The sequence below is a fragment of the Schistocerca gregaria genome, chromosome 1 (genome assembly GCF_023897955.1).
Source record: "Schistocerca gregaria isolate iqSchGreg1 chromosome 1, iqSchGreg1.2, whole genome shotgun sequence".
Taxonomy (NCBI): Eukaryota; Metazoa; Arthropoda; class Insecta; order Orthoptera; family Acrididae; genus Schistocerca; species Schistocerca gregaria.
Window position 1 is genome coordinate 197,504,458 of NC_064920.1, and position 17,187 is coordinate 197,521,644.

General features: G+C 37.1%; 1 protein-coding gene across 3 annotated transcripts in view; it reads right to left on the reverse strand.

Annotated features, from left to right (window-relative positions):
- Window positions 1-17,187, reverse strand: part of LOC126336638 (organic cation transporter protein-like) — a 186,911-nt gene that overhangs the window by 68,806 nt on the left and 100,918 nt on the right. For all 3 annotated transcript variants that reach the window (XM_050000553.1, XM_050000563.1, XM_050000541.1), the window contains exons 2-4: window positions 16,460-16,630; window positions 10,071-10,299; window positions 5,081-5,184 (exon numbers count right to left, since the gene is read on the reverse strand). In XM_050000553.1, the coding sequence (XP_049856510.1) occupies window positions 5,081-5,184; window positions 10,071-10,299; window positions 16,460-16,602 (476 nt within the window). In that variant the 5' untranslated portion in view covers window positions 16,603-16,630. The remainder of the gene's footprint in view (window positions 1-5,080; window positions 5,185-10,070; window positions 10,300-16,459; window positions 16,631-17,187) is intronic.

Genomic DNA, 17,187 nt, shown 5'->3' on the forward strand with positions numbered 1-17,187 from the left:
ACACATATGTTTCCGTTTTAGAATGTTTCCAAATATGTGCATTCATGGGCCCCAGCCCTACATTGATAACGGTGAAAGTCATTTTCCAATAGCTGTTATTGTTCCAGAGATATTTTGGGTGGACAAGATAGCTGGGACACCCTGTATAATGGTCCATTTTATTATATTGTTACAGCAGAGATAAATTAGATGCCAATTCTTCTAAAATAAACACTTCGTTTGCACTGAAAAATGCAACACTAGTACACTTAACACTAAAACAAACATGGTTACACTCCATGCATTTCTAATATCACTAAACAGAACACTGACTGAAGTCCACAGTAATAGTCAATAATCGCAGTTGTTCACTTTTTATCACTTCTGAGTTGTCGCGACAATTGTAGCTTTCAAACTGACTACCTGGTAGCGAGTCAGCTTCCCTCATATATGTGGCTCAGTTGTTTCGAGAACATTCACTGCCAGAATGTTCACTTCCAGACTTTTATGGAGTGTGAACAAATAACTACTATGAAAGCGACAAGCCAATATGTACCTTATGACTTATAATATTAGGGCAAGTTTCCAGTGAATCATACAGCAGTCTATGTGTGTGGAACTTTTATTGATAATTTCGTTCCTTTCTAGTGCATTTGATAGAGGGCCTATATAGTAACAATATGTTTTTATGAATCTTCTCAAAAGTCACTATTACCAGGGATACATGCAGCATTAGTTTCCCATATTGAACTCGTATGACAAGTTAGGTTTGGGAAACTATTGTTACATTATTAGTAAAAATATTGTTGTGAGTCTCATAAAAATATTTTTACTGAGAAATTACTATTATTAATACTTCACAATCAACAGATCACTCACACTCTTGATTAATTTTCACCCTTGCACTTGCTACAACTAGGACTTTTTACTTATTCATTCTTCAATCTTAATATTTTTGCTTCTGAATGTAAACTATCTTCCTATTCAACAAATAGTCAATATTTATAATGTTATGTATCAAAGGTTCTCTGTACAAGAAAACAGTAGAATATTCACGACTTTTCTCGAACAAATGCCAAACAGAATAATGTATTGAGATTGCTAGAATGGCTGCAACTTTTCTCTTAGGTATGTGTTAACTATCTATGTGCCAGACAGAAACATATAAAATATGATGACGTGGACATGCATGTTACATAGGAAAGTACAACTACTTGATAACTCAATTAAGTCGAGTTAACTGACGAAAGAAATGAACAAATGGTGTGCAAGCTGACTGGCGGGGTGGCACGTGTGGCAATGCAAGCATGCCCTCCCATACGTATCTGCCACTGACCGACAGGGCATACACGTCCTTGTTTTGCACTGGAGGAAGGCCATAAAATGGCATGGAGATTATGTGGAGAAATAGGGTATGTAGCTGAAACACCATTCTTTCTTGTGTGTAATTTTTATAATGTTCAATAAAGAATTGTTGAAGGAAAAAATGTGGTGCATTACTTTCTGGGCAACCCTCATATATATTTCTGTATGATCTGAACATTTCTTTCCCTCTCTTTCAAGTAGATATTGGATTATGTAAGCTAATCTCATTTTGTGCACAGTACTACTTTGCAATTTGTGTTACAATGTAGCAGACATAAATCATTTACAAGGGCCTGCTAAAAAATAGTGCCTCCAAATTTACTGTGTAAAAACTCTTAAGACTTTTTAAATAAAACATTTGTTACCAGCCTTCTTCATGTCTTGATATTTATATCTCAACATAGTCATCCTGGTGACAAATATATTTCTCCCAGTAAAAGACCGGTCTGTTGATATCATTGCTGTAGAACATTTGACTTTGTTGATGGATTCACAATCTCACCTCTGCTTGCACCGCTTTATCACTATCAAAGTGAAGTCCTCAGAAGTGTTCAATAAGTTTTGCGAACAGATGAAAATTGGATGGGGTCAAGTCAGGACTGTATGGAGGATGATCGATGACAGTAGATCCAATGTGTCAAACTGTTGCTGATGTCACAGCACTCATGTGTGGTCTGTCATTGGCATGCTGAATGCCAGGGTGCTCCATGTGCGGATAAACTCTTTAAATTTGATATTTGATTACAGCACACTGTTTCTCACACACTTAAACAGTTGTTACACCTTGCTATGTTACAGTGGTATATGGCTGCTAATATGTGGAATTGAAGAATAAAGATGTAGAATGCTAATAATGTTTATTTTTATTAAAAAGCTATGGGAGTTTTCACATAAAAAATTCACAAGCATTACTTGTCAGCACATTCTCATAAGTTACAGAAAAAGTTTTGTTTCAAAAATGTTTTGAGAGATTTTTTGGCAAGAAATTTTGTTTCTTATCTCTGTCAAATTTGAAGAGAATTTTTCTAAGTCCTATAGTTCTGCACAGGATGGCTTTGAGTTGAATTTCATGGTCTTGTATCTGGGCTCATGGAGGAAGTTCCATTTTCTTGTATTGTCTCTTATTATTTTGAGTATCAAGAACAAATATGCATTTTGTCCAGCATACGAGTTCACATAGGTATGTGCTTCGTAGTGTTAGTATCTACTTGCTTGAAATACTTTCATTCTTATCACTCTTTTCTGTACTCTGTTTACAGTAGTACTTCAATAACAGAAAGTGACAAAGTTTAGTCAATTTATCTGGACACCATGGAAGAAAACTGTAGAGCATATTTAAATTTTTAATTTTTAGCTAGGCAATTGTGTTAAAACATTAGGTGACAAATCATGTTTCTCAGATATGGCAAAAACATTCAAGAGCAATGTTACATCATTGGCCCTAAAAAGCAAAATGGGTGTATATAAAGTGAAAAAGAAATAAAGTGATAGACATTCTTGCTTCAGATCACAATGTGTTGTGAATGTCAGAAATACAATATCTAAGAAATAGAATAATGATGTGTGTTTTGACATTTTCTACTGTTAGTTTCTGAGGAGGCTCTATGAATGGCAAGGACCTAAAAATGAAGTAATGTTTCTGACTGTCTCACTGGCCTTATTAAATAAAACAGATTTCCACAGTTTTATTTGATTTGAGTTTGTAGTCTTATTGAAATTTCTGAACAATATTTTTCCCATTGGTTGCATATGTTCATTGCAGTTTCCACAACTGCAACTTTGGCTTTAGGACATTAACAAGCAGTTCAGATGCTGAAACATAATAAATGTCAACATGAGTAAGAGAAATAAAATGGATTTGATCCTGTATGGCTCTTGTCAGCTTTCATTATACTCACCACCACTACATAAGAGGTGCAAACGAGTCTCAAGAAACAGGCTTTGTACTGTCTAAACAGGTGAATATTGTACATTAGTAGATAGTGTACGAGGGTGGTTTGAAAAGTTTTCAGAATGGAATAGAAGAATAGTAATTACATCACTGAAACCTTTTTTTATTTTGTGATGTAGTCTTCTTGTAAATTAGTACACTTGGTCCAACGATGCTCCAGTGCCTTGACCCCATCTCAAAAATGAGTTTCTTTCAGGCCTGCAAAATAGTTGTCAACTCCGGCAATCAGTTCTTTGTTTGAAGTGAATCTTCGTCCACCAAAAAAAGTTTTCAACTTTGGGAAGAGATGGAAATCTGATGGAGCCATATTAGGTAAATAAGGGAGGTGTGGCAACAGTTCTTACCTTAGTTTGTGTAATTTTGCCATGGTGATGGCATATGTGTGCGGGCGCGCATTGTCTAGATGGAAGATGGCTTTCTTCCTTGCTAAACCTGGCCTTTTTTGCGTATCTTTTGCTGCAATTTGTCCAGCAGGTTAGCATAGTATTCTCCAGTAACTGTTTGACGTGTGGGGAGGTAGTCTACAAACAGTATCCCTTTCGCATCCCAGAACACTGCTGCCATGACGTCCCCACTGAAGGAATTGTCTTTGCTTTCTTTGGTGGTGGAGAATCAGCATGTTTCCACTGCATTGACTCTGGGGTATAGTAGTGTATCTGTGATCACAAACTGGTGCAAAAAATCTTGTTTGTTTTTCTAAAAATGGACCAAACATTGTTCCAATATGTCCATTCTCATGCATTTTTGATCCAGCATCAAGTCGCAGCACCCATCTTGCAGATAATTTTTTCATTTCTAATTCTTCAGTTAAAATGTAATATACCCTTTCAGATGACATCTGGCAAGCAGGAACAATTTCACACACTTTCAATTGGTGAGTCTCCATGACCATTTTGTGCAGTTTTGCAATGTTTTCTGGAGTAGTGACACATCTTGGCCGACTACTGCACAGATCATCATTTAAGCTCTCCTGACCAAATTTAAATTCGTTTGTCCACTTGGAAACAGTTGAATGTGAAGGAGCAGAGACCCCCAGTGTATTCTGGAAATAGGCATGAATGTCCTTTGCTTCCATACCTTTCTTTACGAAGTACTTAACCACTGCTCAAATCTTGATGTTTTCCAGCTTCACACTATGCAGGAACAACAACAGAGCCACATCACTGCTGCAGCTCTCTTCCAAGACTGCTTATGTGGCACGTGTTTACAGGCAACAGTCCAATGAATCAGGTAGCAGTGGTCTCTCATGGTGATTCCGAGAACTTTTCAAACCAGCCTTGTATGATACAGACAGTTTTACACAACATGATGCCAGTTTCTCAAGAATCATTTCCATATGTTATATGCCAATAGTCCTATAAAGAAAGCTGACAACAGTTTTACCAGTTCACATTTAATTTATTTCTCTTATGGGATTTGACAGTTGTGGTGTGATTTAATGGTTGAAAGCCAAAATTGAAATCATGGGGTATAGTAAATACAAGTTGTCAATATCAAAAATGTTGCTGTCAGAAAAAGGCAGATCTCCTTTAGAGCTCAACAGAGTATTGACTTGTAAAATGGGAACATTGAATTGTGGCAATCTAAGATAGGAAAGAAACCGTCAGTATGAAAGAATTTATCACATTTGCTCGACTGCTTCTACAACATTTACTAATTAGTATTGTACTATTGTATCAAGCTAATGCTGAATATTATAACAGAGGTAACACATTAATTTATAAGTCAAACTATTCATTAATGACTGTCATGACTTTGTTCAATATATTTCATTTAGTTTCTTACCTGTCAGAAAGCAGACCAAAAGTAAAGGATCCAATAACATCACCAAGCATAAACATGGAATCAGACATGGCTGGTAACCATCCATACGTACACACTAAGTCAAACTGTAAAAAAATAGTATAGTTTTATAGCAAATCTTTCTCACTTTTATTTAATGAAGAGTTTATTTATTTGCACTGATAATTTCTTGGTAGAGTTATAAATATTTACAATTTTCATTATCAAGCAAATAGTATCAGTGATCACTGAAAAGAGAAGCCAGTTATCAGCAGACTAGCACACAGAAAAGGAAAGTTGCTATATATAGGCAATATCATTCCCAACTAAGCCACAGACTTATTTTCTGTACAATTTCTTCTTGTAATGCAAACAAACCTGCCACCACAGCATACCAGCCAGCGATTTATTACCAAATACAAATACGCAACGAAAATGTTCTTTACCAGGGATATCATGCCTTGATATGGTGATTATTCCATGAAAAATGACACCATCATCTTTCAAAGTGGTAATTCATCATCCACTCAATCTACGCAATTTTGTAGTACCTCTTTATGCTACTCCTACTCTCAATCCTTTACCTCTCAAATCATTACACTGTGGGTGTCCTAGATGCATACTTGCCCCATATGCCTAATAATTATCTTCTATAACAGTCAGTTCATAGGAATTTTCCAATTAAATGTAGGGCCACATCATTGACCACCCATACTGGAACTATTTTGAAGTGTTGTATATGGATATCACAACTAACCATTCATCTACATGCAGAAATAGTCACTTTGGTTAAGTGCAAACTCAACTACTTGGCTATGGAACAAATTGTGCTTGTGTACATCACAAAATTCAATTAAGGAAACTAAAATGGTGTGGCATTAAAGACATTCCCTTTACATAGATGGAATCATATCTTAACAAAAGAAAACAGGAGGTCACATTAGTAATGATGTCACAGCAATAAGATTATCTTCAGTGAGGCAAAAATTTAATTATAGTGTCCCGCACAGTTCACAGCAGTTCGTCTGCTCCTGTTCTTGATGAAGATAAATGATTTTCAGAGGACACTGTAGAACTCCTGAAAAACCATGATGTTTGCTGATGACACAAGTATACTAATAAAAGGCCCAAAGACATCCATATCAGACACAGCCCAGAGAACTGTATTCATGACAAATAGTTTATTTTTTATGCTATTTGCACACAGAGCTACTCATAAGAAATGAAATGAAACTGGTAGATGATCTAAATTGATGACAGGTTGTCAAATGGCTGGAAATGCACTTCTACACAGGTACTGCTTGAGTATCTTTCTTGTTACACTTAATATGAGGATTTTTCAGAAGTTATACATAACATAATGGTAGTAAATAAAGATTTGTGATTTACATTTACCATAGCACATACTACAACTAACATATCATGTTAAAACTTAACTTTTTCCTTTTGATAAGAGTGTATATTATCTGCATTTATCAGTGTATATTACCTGCATTTATCATAAATTAAAACTATTTTTGAGTTGAAACTTCCTGGCAGATTAAATCTGTGTGCAGGACTGAGACTCAAACTCAAGACCTTTGCCTTTCGCTGCAGATTGAAAATTTCATTATATTTTTGAGTTTATCAACAACTATTACCCCAAAAAGTTTCAGAAAATTAATAACACTCATCCCAGGTTTTTCTGTTGCTTTAATAGAAACCTTATTTTGTGTACTGATAGTTTCAGTTTTTAAAATGGAATTAAAAATATTTTTCACTTAACAGATCCAGGAGCTATAAGAGAATCAGAAACCTTATTTTATTAAAGTTATTTGCTTACAGTCCCACTGTGAATGCTGTTCTCGAAATGTAGGATGAGATATGTGATATTCATAAGCAGCTGTGAAACACTGCAGCTACTGTCAGGCTGGAAGCTGCAGCAAATGGGTGTGTTGGGAGAGCTACCAAGAGTCGTGTATCAGAGATATGTAAGGTGCCTTATAGTCTTCCTTTTCTGCACATCCTGTCTCCTCTGCAAGAAGTACAAGATCTGACATTACTTGTCCACTTGACTGTCAGTGCTGTGGCAGTGGTAGGACTAACTGCTAGGTACTGGAGAGACTGGAACATTGGATAATTCAGATTGTTACACCCATTCGCCTAACCAACAAATCAGAGGTGCTGTCTTCCAATGAAACCAAAACTGAGCTAGTGATTCAAGAGGAGCCAAAGGCAAAAGGGTAGAAGGTTTATTAATTATCAGAAGTTCAATCATGTGACAAAATTGGTATCGATTAGAGAAATGGCAGAAAGAGACTAGAATTATCATCAGTTGCACACAGCCTGCAGGCCTCTTTCAACACATTAAAGAGGCTATTCTGACAGTTACTAAGGGTCCCAGAATGAGATTTTCACTCTGCAGCGGAGTGTGCGCTGATATGAAACTTCCTGGCAGATTAAAACTGTGTGCCCGACCGAGACTCGAACTCGGGACCTTTGCCTTTCGCGGGCAAGTGCTCTACCAACTGAGCTACCGAAGCACGACTCACGTCCAGTACTCACAGCTTTACTTTTGCCAGTATCCGTCTCCTACCTTCCAAACTTTACAGAAGCTCTTCTGCGAAACTTGCAGAACTAGCACTCCTGAAAGAAAGGATACTGCAGAGACATGGCTTAGCCACAGCCTGGGGGATGTTTCCAGAATGAGATTTTCACTCTGCAGCGGAGTGTGCACTGATATGAAACTTCCTGGCAGATTAAAACTGTGTGCCCGACCGAGACTCGAACTCGGGACCTTTGCCTTTCGCGGGCAAGTGCTCTACCAACTGAGCTACCGAAGCACGACTCACGTCCGGTACTCACAGCTTTAGTTTTGCCAGTATCCGTCTCCTACCTTCCAAACTTTACAGAAGCTCTTCTGCAAAACTTGCAGAACTAGCACTCCTGAAAGAAAGGATACTGCAGAGACATGGCTTAGCCACAGCCTGGGGGATGTTTCCAGAATGAGATTTTCACTCTGCAGCGGAGTGTGCGCTGATATGAAACTTCCTGGCAGATTAAAACTGTGTGCCCGACCGAGACTCGAACTCGGGACCTTTGCCTTTCGCGGGCAAGTGCTCTACCAACTGAGCTACCGAAGCACGACTCACGTCCGGTACTCACAGCTTTACTTTTGCCAGTATCCGTCTCCTACCTTCCAAACTTTACAGAAGCTCTTCTGCAAAACTTGCAGAACTAACACTCCTGAAAGAAAGGATACTGCAGAGACATGGCTTAGCCACAGCCTGGGGGATGTTTCCAGAATGAGATTTTCACTCTGCAGCGGAGTGTGCGCTGATATGAAACTTCCTGGCAGATTAAAACTGTGTGCCCGACCGAGACTCGAACTCGGGACCTTTGCCTTTCGCGGGCAAGTGCTCTACCAACTGAGCTACTGAAGCACAACTCACGTCCGGTACTCACAGCTTTACTTCTGCCAGTTTTATCTTTAGGAAAAGAATGAACAACATGTTAAAAACGCCTTTCCTCTGATGTCAATTGTTTTGTTTCACATTAATCATCTGCTCTGTTAGTACCCTTCTTAATATTTCTTTTTTACACAAGGTAATGAGATTCTTTGCTTTATATGTCACTTATGTGATTGTTTTCATCTAAGGGCCAGTTCAAGAACATTTTTCCATGCATACACTGTATCCATTTGGTGCTGCCCGTCCCCTCCCCCACCCCACCTCCTCCCCCACCCCTCCCCCATTTTTCCATACAAGCAATGTGTCATTTGGCACCCATACCCTTCCCTCCTTCCACCATATGATAGTTACCATTCCTATGGCTCTTGGTAAGACCTTCAAAAATAAATCTATGTCTAGTGAGTGTAGTAACTGATTACTTTTCCAACAAATTATGATACACTCTGTGTTCACATATTGTACTAGAGGCACCTTTGACACTTCTCTCATCTTGATGCCTCAAGTGGTGACTTGTGTCACTTGAGCCTTAAACAGGCCACAAATCATCCCAATATAGAGGTTAAACTTTGTACCACAGATCAGAAATACACCCACTTAAATTGAAAGGGATGCATCAACTTCAGATTAAGTATAGCATCTGAACAGTACAGCCTACAGTGGACAGCATAATCTTGTTTACTACCTTGTTTGCATATAGTAAGAGCTAAGAAATAAATTCTGCTATTTTTCTCTATTTGTAACATTTTTCAATTTTAATGTGAAGCACATGTAACTTCTCAATAGCTCTGTTAATCTGATTGTGACACCATTCCACAACATGACTGAGTGGTCAAATATCTATAATAGTAAACTATTTTTTACTTAATTTTTGGGCATGGGCTGAAAACACAGTTTACAAATAATGGCTAAAAATTTTAGAGACTTTGCAAATACTGTATCCTGCAGTTTCACCCATAAGAGCAGAAATATGTTTACTGGTGGTACATCACATTTGCCTCTCCTGGCTTGTTCACTTACTGAAGTGCTGTACACTTCCTTTTGATGAATTACTATGTAATGTATTCAACTGCATGTAGATATACAATATGTCAGTTTGTGTTAGCAATTTAATTTTAGTATTATACTAGTGCCTGTTCCTTTTGTTTTAAACAGAACATCTCATGGTAACTTTCTAAGGAAACAAAGTGGAAATAATATCATTTGTGCAAAATAACAGAATGTTGTTATTTATACTTCATTGAACCCAACACGTATAGGAAGAAGCTCCTCAAATTAATGTATGTAGGAAAAAGCTATACATACTGAAAGAGCACCAAAGTACAGGTCCCATGAAGACCATAATCAACTGGCAACCTCAATCTTTCAAATCTTTCCTTAATAGGAATATACAGATTAAGAAAGAAAGGGGAAGTTATGAGATGTCTAATAGCCAGGTCAAAATTTCTCAGTGTCCATGGTATGAAGGATGATTGTTGGATGGTGGTTATAGGACTAATTTTTTTGTTTTAAATAATAAAGAATGGAACTTAATCCTTCATTTTTACCTCCATTATTGTACTGCTCTTATAAATACTTTTGTCATATATCCACTGAGTGCAGGTCACACTTTCATTAGATGGTCTACCACTGTGAAAATAATCTTCTGTGTAATTTGCGGCCAACATCTGACATGATGAAAAAGCATATTCCCTCTCATCCCATGGGTATGACATATTCAGTATTTCTGGAGGTAGAGTGTACGATGCTGTTTCATTCTCAAATGGCAGCTGACACCTGAAAAAAATATCTTTAGATATCAGTACCAAAGAAGACATTCTCTAAGATATCATTAGAATACAAAGAATTGTAATAGAAAAAACTACTAAAAACATAAAAATTTGAAAAAAGTTAATAAAAAAATGGAAAACCCCAGATTGAATGTAACAATATTTGAGAAGAAAAGTTGCTACTCTCCATATAGCAGAGATGCTGAGTTGCAGATAGGCACAAGAAAAAAATAAAAATAAGTTAATGATTCATAAAAGGTGAAAGAATATGGAAAGCTGAAACTGGACCTTTCAATTAAAACATGTCTCAAATTATTCTTGGAAAAGCAGTATGTATTTGTTAGTACCAATAATGCATAATGACATTATATTCCATTATATTTTGGCCAATACACCTAAAGAAAATGAAGCATTTAATCAGCAGAAATGAGCAGTACAAATATTTTGTGTAGTAGATAATGTAGTATCTCCTTGCACAGGCCTTTTTAAAAAATCTTGGAATTCTTATATTCACTCCTCAGTTCATTTACTCCATAATTTCATTTATCACTGACAATAAGAAGAGGTTTTAGCTGATCTGTGATTTGCATAATCAAAATGCCAGGCATAAAATATAATACCCCATACCTTATTGTTTATGATGTAAAGTGGAGTTATGTGCTCAGGATCATAGGTTTTAAAAAAGCTCCTCTCTAACATAATGTAAATACAACTGTTTTCACACTTTGGGTGCTATTTCAGGGCCAGGATACTGCTTAGGTCCAAAGTGCCCATAGACCTTGATCGTCACTTGTATATCTGGTAAACTAGCTAAAGAAATGCTTATAATTTGAAAACATGGAATGCAAGTAAGCAAGTAAGTAACACTTTTGCTAACTTGTTATGGTGTGGAATTTGGTTCATTGTTAATTTTAGTTGGGTGCAATTGTTAATGTTGGAGGTCAAGACTGCTGTATGGTTATGTTTCGCATTAGTAATTGTACAAGTTGGCATTGCTCTGGTTGTCATTTGTCATCATTGTGTGCATTAGCTCTTAAATGCAGGCTGCTCAACACACTGAGTGGCATGAAGCTAAGTGCATTGAGTTCATGATACGATGCTTTTAGGTACTTCCATTATTTATTACATTTTTAGCAATACAGAAAATAATTTATGAAAATTATAAATGCTGCAAGTCAAAAACGAAGTCGGGTTGTAGTGTTGGGGCTTGGGGGGAGGGGGGGGCACTTAGGCAGAAGCAGAATGCTGAAAAGTATTTGGCATATGGCACCTCAGTCTGAAAATATGGCTCTTGTGATTCTTTGTGTTTTTGCAGCACTCAGTGTTACATAAATTTAGTCTAGTTAGCAAGAAAATTGTTTCAGTCTCAGAATGAGATACAGAGGCTTATAGTATATTGAGTGCAGTATGAAAAGAGATTTTATTTGTGGTATGAGCAGAGCAACTAGTGAACAGAAAGGTTTGGTGTGTCACTTCATAAATTTTACGACACAGGCTCTACTTGCTATCCTTGGTCAAGTAGGGAGCAGGTAGCCTGTGCAGACCACTGTCTCTTTTACATGCTGTGGCACCATCACCAAACAAGAGGTGGTACATTCCGTGCGGAATACCATGGCCAGTAGATGGGCAGATGGCAGGGAACATGTGGGTATTGTGGGCAGGCACTGCAGGGGGAATGCCAAACACAGGAGGGGAAGTGCAGTTCTAAACTGAAGCTTTCACTCATATTTTTTGTAAAAATTAAGTGGGGCCCCTCCACGTCCACACTTGCATAGTGATCATTCAAGAAGATCCATCACCTCTGCTTTGGTTAGCATCTAAAAAAGTATTCAGGTGAACTGCAGCAATTTGTTTTCACCTGACATGGTAACCATTTGTAACATTAAGAGAAGCATCACAAGTGGTGAATTTTGAGTAAAACCTACACATTCTTCTTGTTGCCATGTCAAAATCTGCTTATTTTGCCAAAACTTAGTGGAGTTTATACAGTATCACCTCACTGACACATTTTACATATAAAATTATGAGAGAATGCTGAAACAGTAATTTATTAAGTGAGAAAATGAGGAAAAGTAAGATCAATATCTGATGAAAAAGCACATCCGTGGTAAAAATAGACATGCAATCTCTTCACTTATGTTGTCCAAAACCCATGGCAATTCTCATTTAACTAGTGATCAATGGTCCTTAAAAATTACATTCTTTCATCAGAAAAGTCTGTAATTAGTGGAATAGCATGGCAGATAATGAAATTTTGCATAATAACCATACATAAATATAATGTCCTCTTTACAAGCTATTATTTGCAAAATCTCGTTTCAGTACCTCACACTCTTTATAAAATATAAGGTATGTTGTGGATATTTTATTCTGGCTTTCTCACTGGCATGGCATGATCACAAATGAGTGTACTATGTCAGATCAATTTTGTCAAGACTGGTAAAAGACAGAGAGTTCCATACGAGTCTAAAAAAAAAATTCAATATGTTGGATAAATTTTATAAGTAGTAACTTGTTATGTAATATGCACCAAATGCTAAATCATTGCAACCCCTATTTTTCATTGCAAACTTTTCTGAATTTTGTGGAGTGTCTTACTGCCATGTAAATATCACAATAACTAATGAAATGATGGTCATATCATCATGAACCTGACATACAAAGCTACAAGTATAGCAAATTTTTTTAACATAAAAGCTATTGTAAAATCATTTAAGAAAGATTGTAGGATGTACACCTTGATTCTGTCATCACTGACCAACCAAAATATGGCAGATAGCATTGGCCTCCCCTGCTGAATAAATGAGTGATCTTGTCCAGCACTTTGGATGAAAACTGGTCACTGTGCATCAGCACCATATCCTGTGCAGACTTTGGCCTCCTTGCCCATGGAAGGCAGCTGATAGATTATTGATTTAGTATGTGCAAATGTATTTTTGTCTCATAAGCATACTGTGAACACAAAAATGTGATAAGAAATGTGTCTGTAAGATGGGTGGCCAGTGATCTGACACTTGAACCAAATGGGTGGCTTTTCACATCTGTGGCAGACTAAACAAGAAAGCGATGTCTTCCTTTCAACAATAATCCCTGGGGATGAAACTTAGGTCCACCAACATCAACTAGGAATGAAGATAGTAAGTAAAGTATCTAGTCATTCCTCACCATACAAGATGGACGTTTCAAATACAGCCAACAGCAGGGAAGATTATTCTGAATTTTTTTGCACCATATTGCAAGCATTGTATTTCATAATGAACCACTATCATTAGTGCATCACACTCAGACCTCCTAAAAAATCTTCACCAAGCAACTGAATGGAATCACGTGGATTGCTGTCTATGGTATTCTGTTGCAGCATGGTATCCACAGACCCATATGACTTGTAGAAGAGTTGCAACAATCAATCACTGATCTGGAGTATGAGTGTCTTCCACATTGTGAAAACTTAACAAACCTTTTGCCAAGTCATTTTCACATATTTGGACAACTTAAATAAGTGCTGGATGGTAATAAGATCCATTCTGATGAAGAGGTACAGCATACTGTGCAGAAACACCTAAATGGATTTATTTTGGAAATTCAAACACCTTTAAAGTTTTGCAACATATACTAAAACTTATTTTAAAATTTATAGTTTGAATCTTGACTTTTAATTAATTGTTACTCTATATTTCTTTATTTAGCTTTTTTATGCTGAAAAAGGATTCACAGTTCATTTTGCCTTCAATCCCCTGTCTACCTGGGCTTCACATTTACTATTTCCTCTCTCAAATGACTGAAGAACTGCTCTGAAAATTCTAAAATCTCAAGATTTGATATCAGTATTTTTAATTTTTTATTTGTAATCTGTCAACAATTTTTGTTTCTGTTGTAGCTGATAAGTAAACATTTCTTTTCTGTGTTCAGCAATGTTAATTATTGACTTATATTGGATATGAAATAAACCGATATAAATTCCCTTGATACCACATTTGTTGTATGATAATAACATATTTCTTGTTGTGGAAAAAGAGAATTTGTTTCTAAATTTTTTAAATGTCTTTCGTCCTTTATGACCTTACCTGACTGTCATTGTTTTCACTTAGTTGTGGTAATACATCTGATTACTAAAATCATTAGATGACCCCACATGCTACTATATGTTTCATCACAAAATACATATTCAAATAAGAATGACATTGCTTTACTATTGATTTCAGAACAGGTACTTAGTCTGGTGAATCATGAGGAAAAGGGGTCAGGATCAGGATTTGTGATCTGGGAACAGCTAATCAGTCTGATCAATCCCTGGGAAAAGGAGGTAGGAAGCAGGCATGGTGATTTGGGAACAGCTACTCGGTCTGGTAAGTCTATGGGAAAAGGTAGCAGGGAGCAGGAGGAAGGGTTTGGGAAGGATGGCTGATGGCGTGGAGGGAGGCAACAGGTGCAATAGGAATGTGACACTGGCACTGGCACTGATTAGTTCATGTAGCACACAAAGAAGATGACACTGACTGGTGGATTTGCAGGGGGTGGCAGGTTGTGAAGCAGCTGTAGAAACCTAGCTTGATGTGCTCAAGGGCATATTTCACCATTTGGTGGCCAACTCTGCTCTCAGTCACAATTTGGCAGTGGCCATTCATTTGGGTGGAGAGTTGGCTGGCAGCTACACCCACATAAAATGCTGCACAGAAATTCAGGCACAACTGCTATATTACATGGTTGCTTTCACAGGTGACCCTGCTTCAGTTGGATAGAATGAGGCTGTGATGGGACAGGAATAGTATGTGCTGGATGAGTATATCAGACAGACGAGTGATATCGCAAGGGATTGGGAGAGTGTGTGGCACAAGGATGGACCAGGATACTGTGTAGTTTGGGTTGATAAAGGAATACCATATTAGGAAGGATGAGAATGATTGTGGTTAGGATGTTCCATATTTATGGGCCGTATGATAAACAGTTGAAGCCCTGGCAAAGGATATAGTTCACCTGTTCTAGTCTGTGATTATACTGAAGGATGAGGGGGATGCTCCTTTGCAACTGGTTCTTGGTGGAGGGGATTTGAGGCCTGTGAGGATATGGTACAAAAACTTTAACTGTGGATTAGGTTTGTAAAATAGTGCCTTCCTATGAAGGCTTTAGTGCAGCCTTCTGCACACTGGCCAAGAGAATTCTCATCACGGCAGCTTTGCCATCATTGGGTGGCCCATCTGTATGAGTGTGATTTTTGGTGTGTAATTGGTGACAGCTGTCAAAATGCAGGTAATGTTGATTGTAAATGGGCTTTATATAGACAAAAGTAAAGAGCCACCAGAAAAGTGGAGGTCAATACCCACGTAGGTAGTATGTCGGGCTGAGGAAGCAAATGAGAGAGGTGTTGAGACTATGGAGGAATGAGGATAGAGTGTCTTGGCACTTGGCCAAGATCTTTTGGGAGGCTATCAAGATTTTCTTCAAATGGCCCATAAAAAGGTTGACAGAGGATGGTGCCATGCTGTTGAATAGTGGTATGAACTGGGAGAGGCAAGGTTCAGGGTACCAAAAAATTTTCCCTGTGGGAAAAGGATGTGGGTTCATGGAAAGTAAAGTAAGGGTACTGGGCTACATACTATAGTTCAAAAAAGAATTCATCCAAAAGCTAGTGAAGATTTCAGTCTAGTTTATGTGCCTGTTGACAGCTCAACTCCTCTTCTATTCAGTGGGTTGTTAACTTTACTCCCAAGTTATTTACATTCTACCAGAACTTTCCATTGCCACTGTTTATTAACTATTTTCATATAATTGTAATTGTTTCACTATGGACTGTAGTTCATGAAATCTACGTCACAATGACTTGACTAATTTCATTTACTATAACCTCATCTGATTTGTTTCTATGATTTATTGTGAGTTGATGTTTCCCTACCCTGATTTGCATGCACTAGTGAGTTTTATACAAATATTGAAATATCACATAGAAAATGCTTTCCTAATGTTCTGCAAACTATTGTTTATTAGATCATGAACTGTCTTTTGGCTTCTTACACCATTGTCACCAGACAAAAGCCTAAGAATTCAAAAGTCACTTCGTAACCACATAAATAATATTTTGCAGAACACCAATAAAGTGTTTCCTATTTAATATTGTTGTCATGTTCTGTCAAGCACTCGAAAATTCAATTAATAATCAAAATAGTACATACCGATAATTCACGCTAGCTTGCAAAAAAACTCCTACAAGTTTATGTAGAGCTCCTGTAACTGCCGTCAAGCACAGAAGCACATAGATTCTCTTCTGATAGCGGCCAAAGTGTCCAAGATATGGAAACAGGTTTTCAAAAGCCATAACTGTCTATTGTAGCTTGCAGATAAATCTGTAATCAAATGAACATATTTACAACACAATTGAAATGCAAACACTAATTAACAGAGAAGAAAATTACAAAATTTTGTGAGGAGTTGAGTACTGAATATTGCACTCAGGTGCATATTAATTGTTCAGAATGTAAACTCAGGAATTAAAAAATGGCCTGCTAAAATTCTCTCACCAGAACTCCACTTAAAGCTGAAATAATGGAAAGTATTATTAGCTTCTGAATAAAAGAATCAGGCTAAGATTCATGAGATGCATGCTAAATGTTCAGTTCTTCACACAGTATCTCCATCCTGACTTTAATAATCTATTCTTGTCTCTAACTCTTTGAATTCTTTTCCTTTACAAAACTTGTTTTTCCCCACTGTCTATTAAAAAATAAACTGTAATTCTGAAACCTGAACACATAATATGTGTTTTTTGCTGGTGTCATTATGGTCATGCTCTTGGAAAATATTATTATTTCTTCAAAATAACTGTTTCTCATGTGAGACTGTCTACTATGAAAGAATCAGATGGATGACACAAGATAAGCAATGTGGAATTTTAAGAATAACT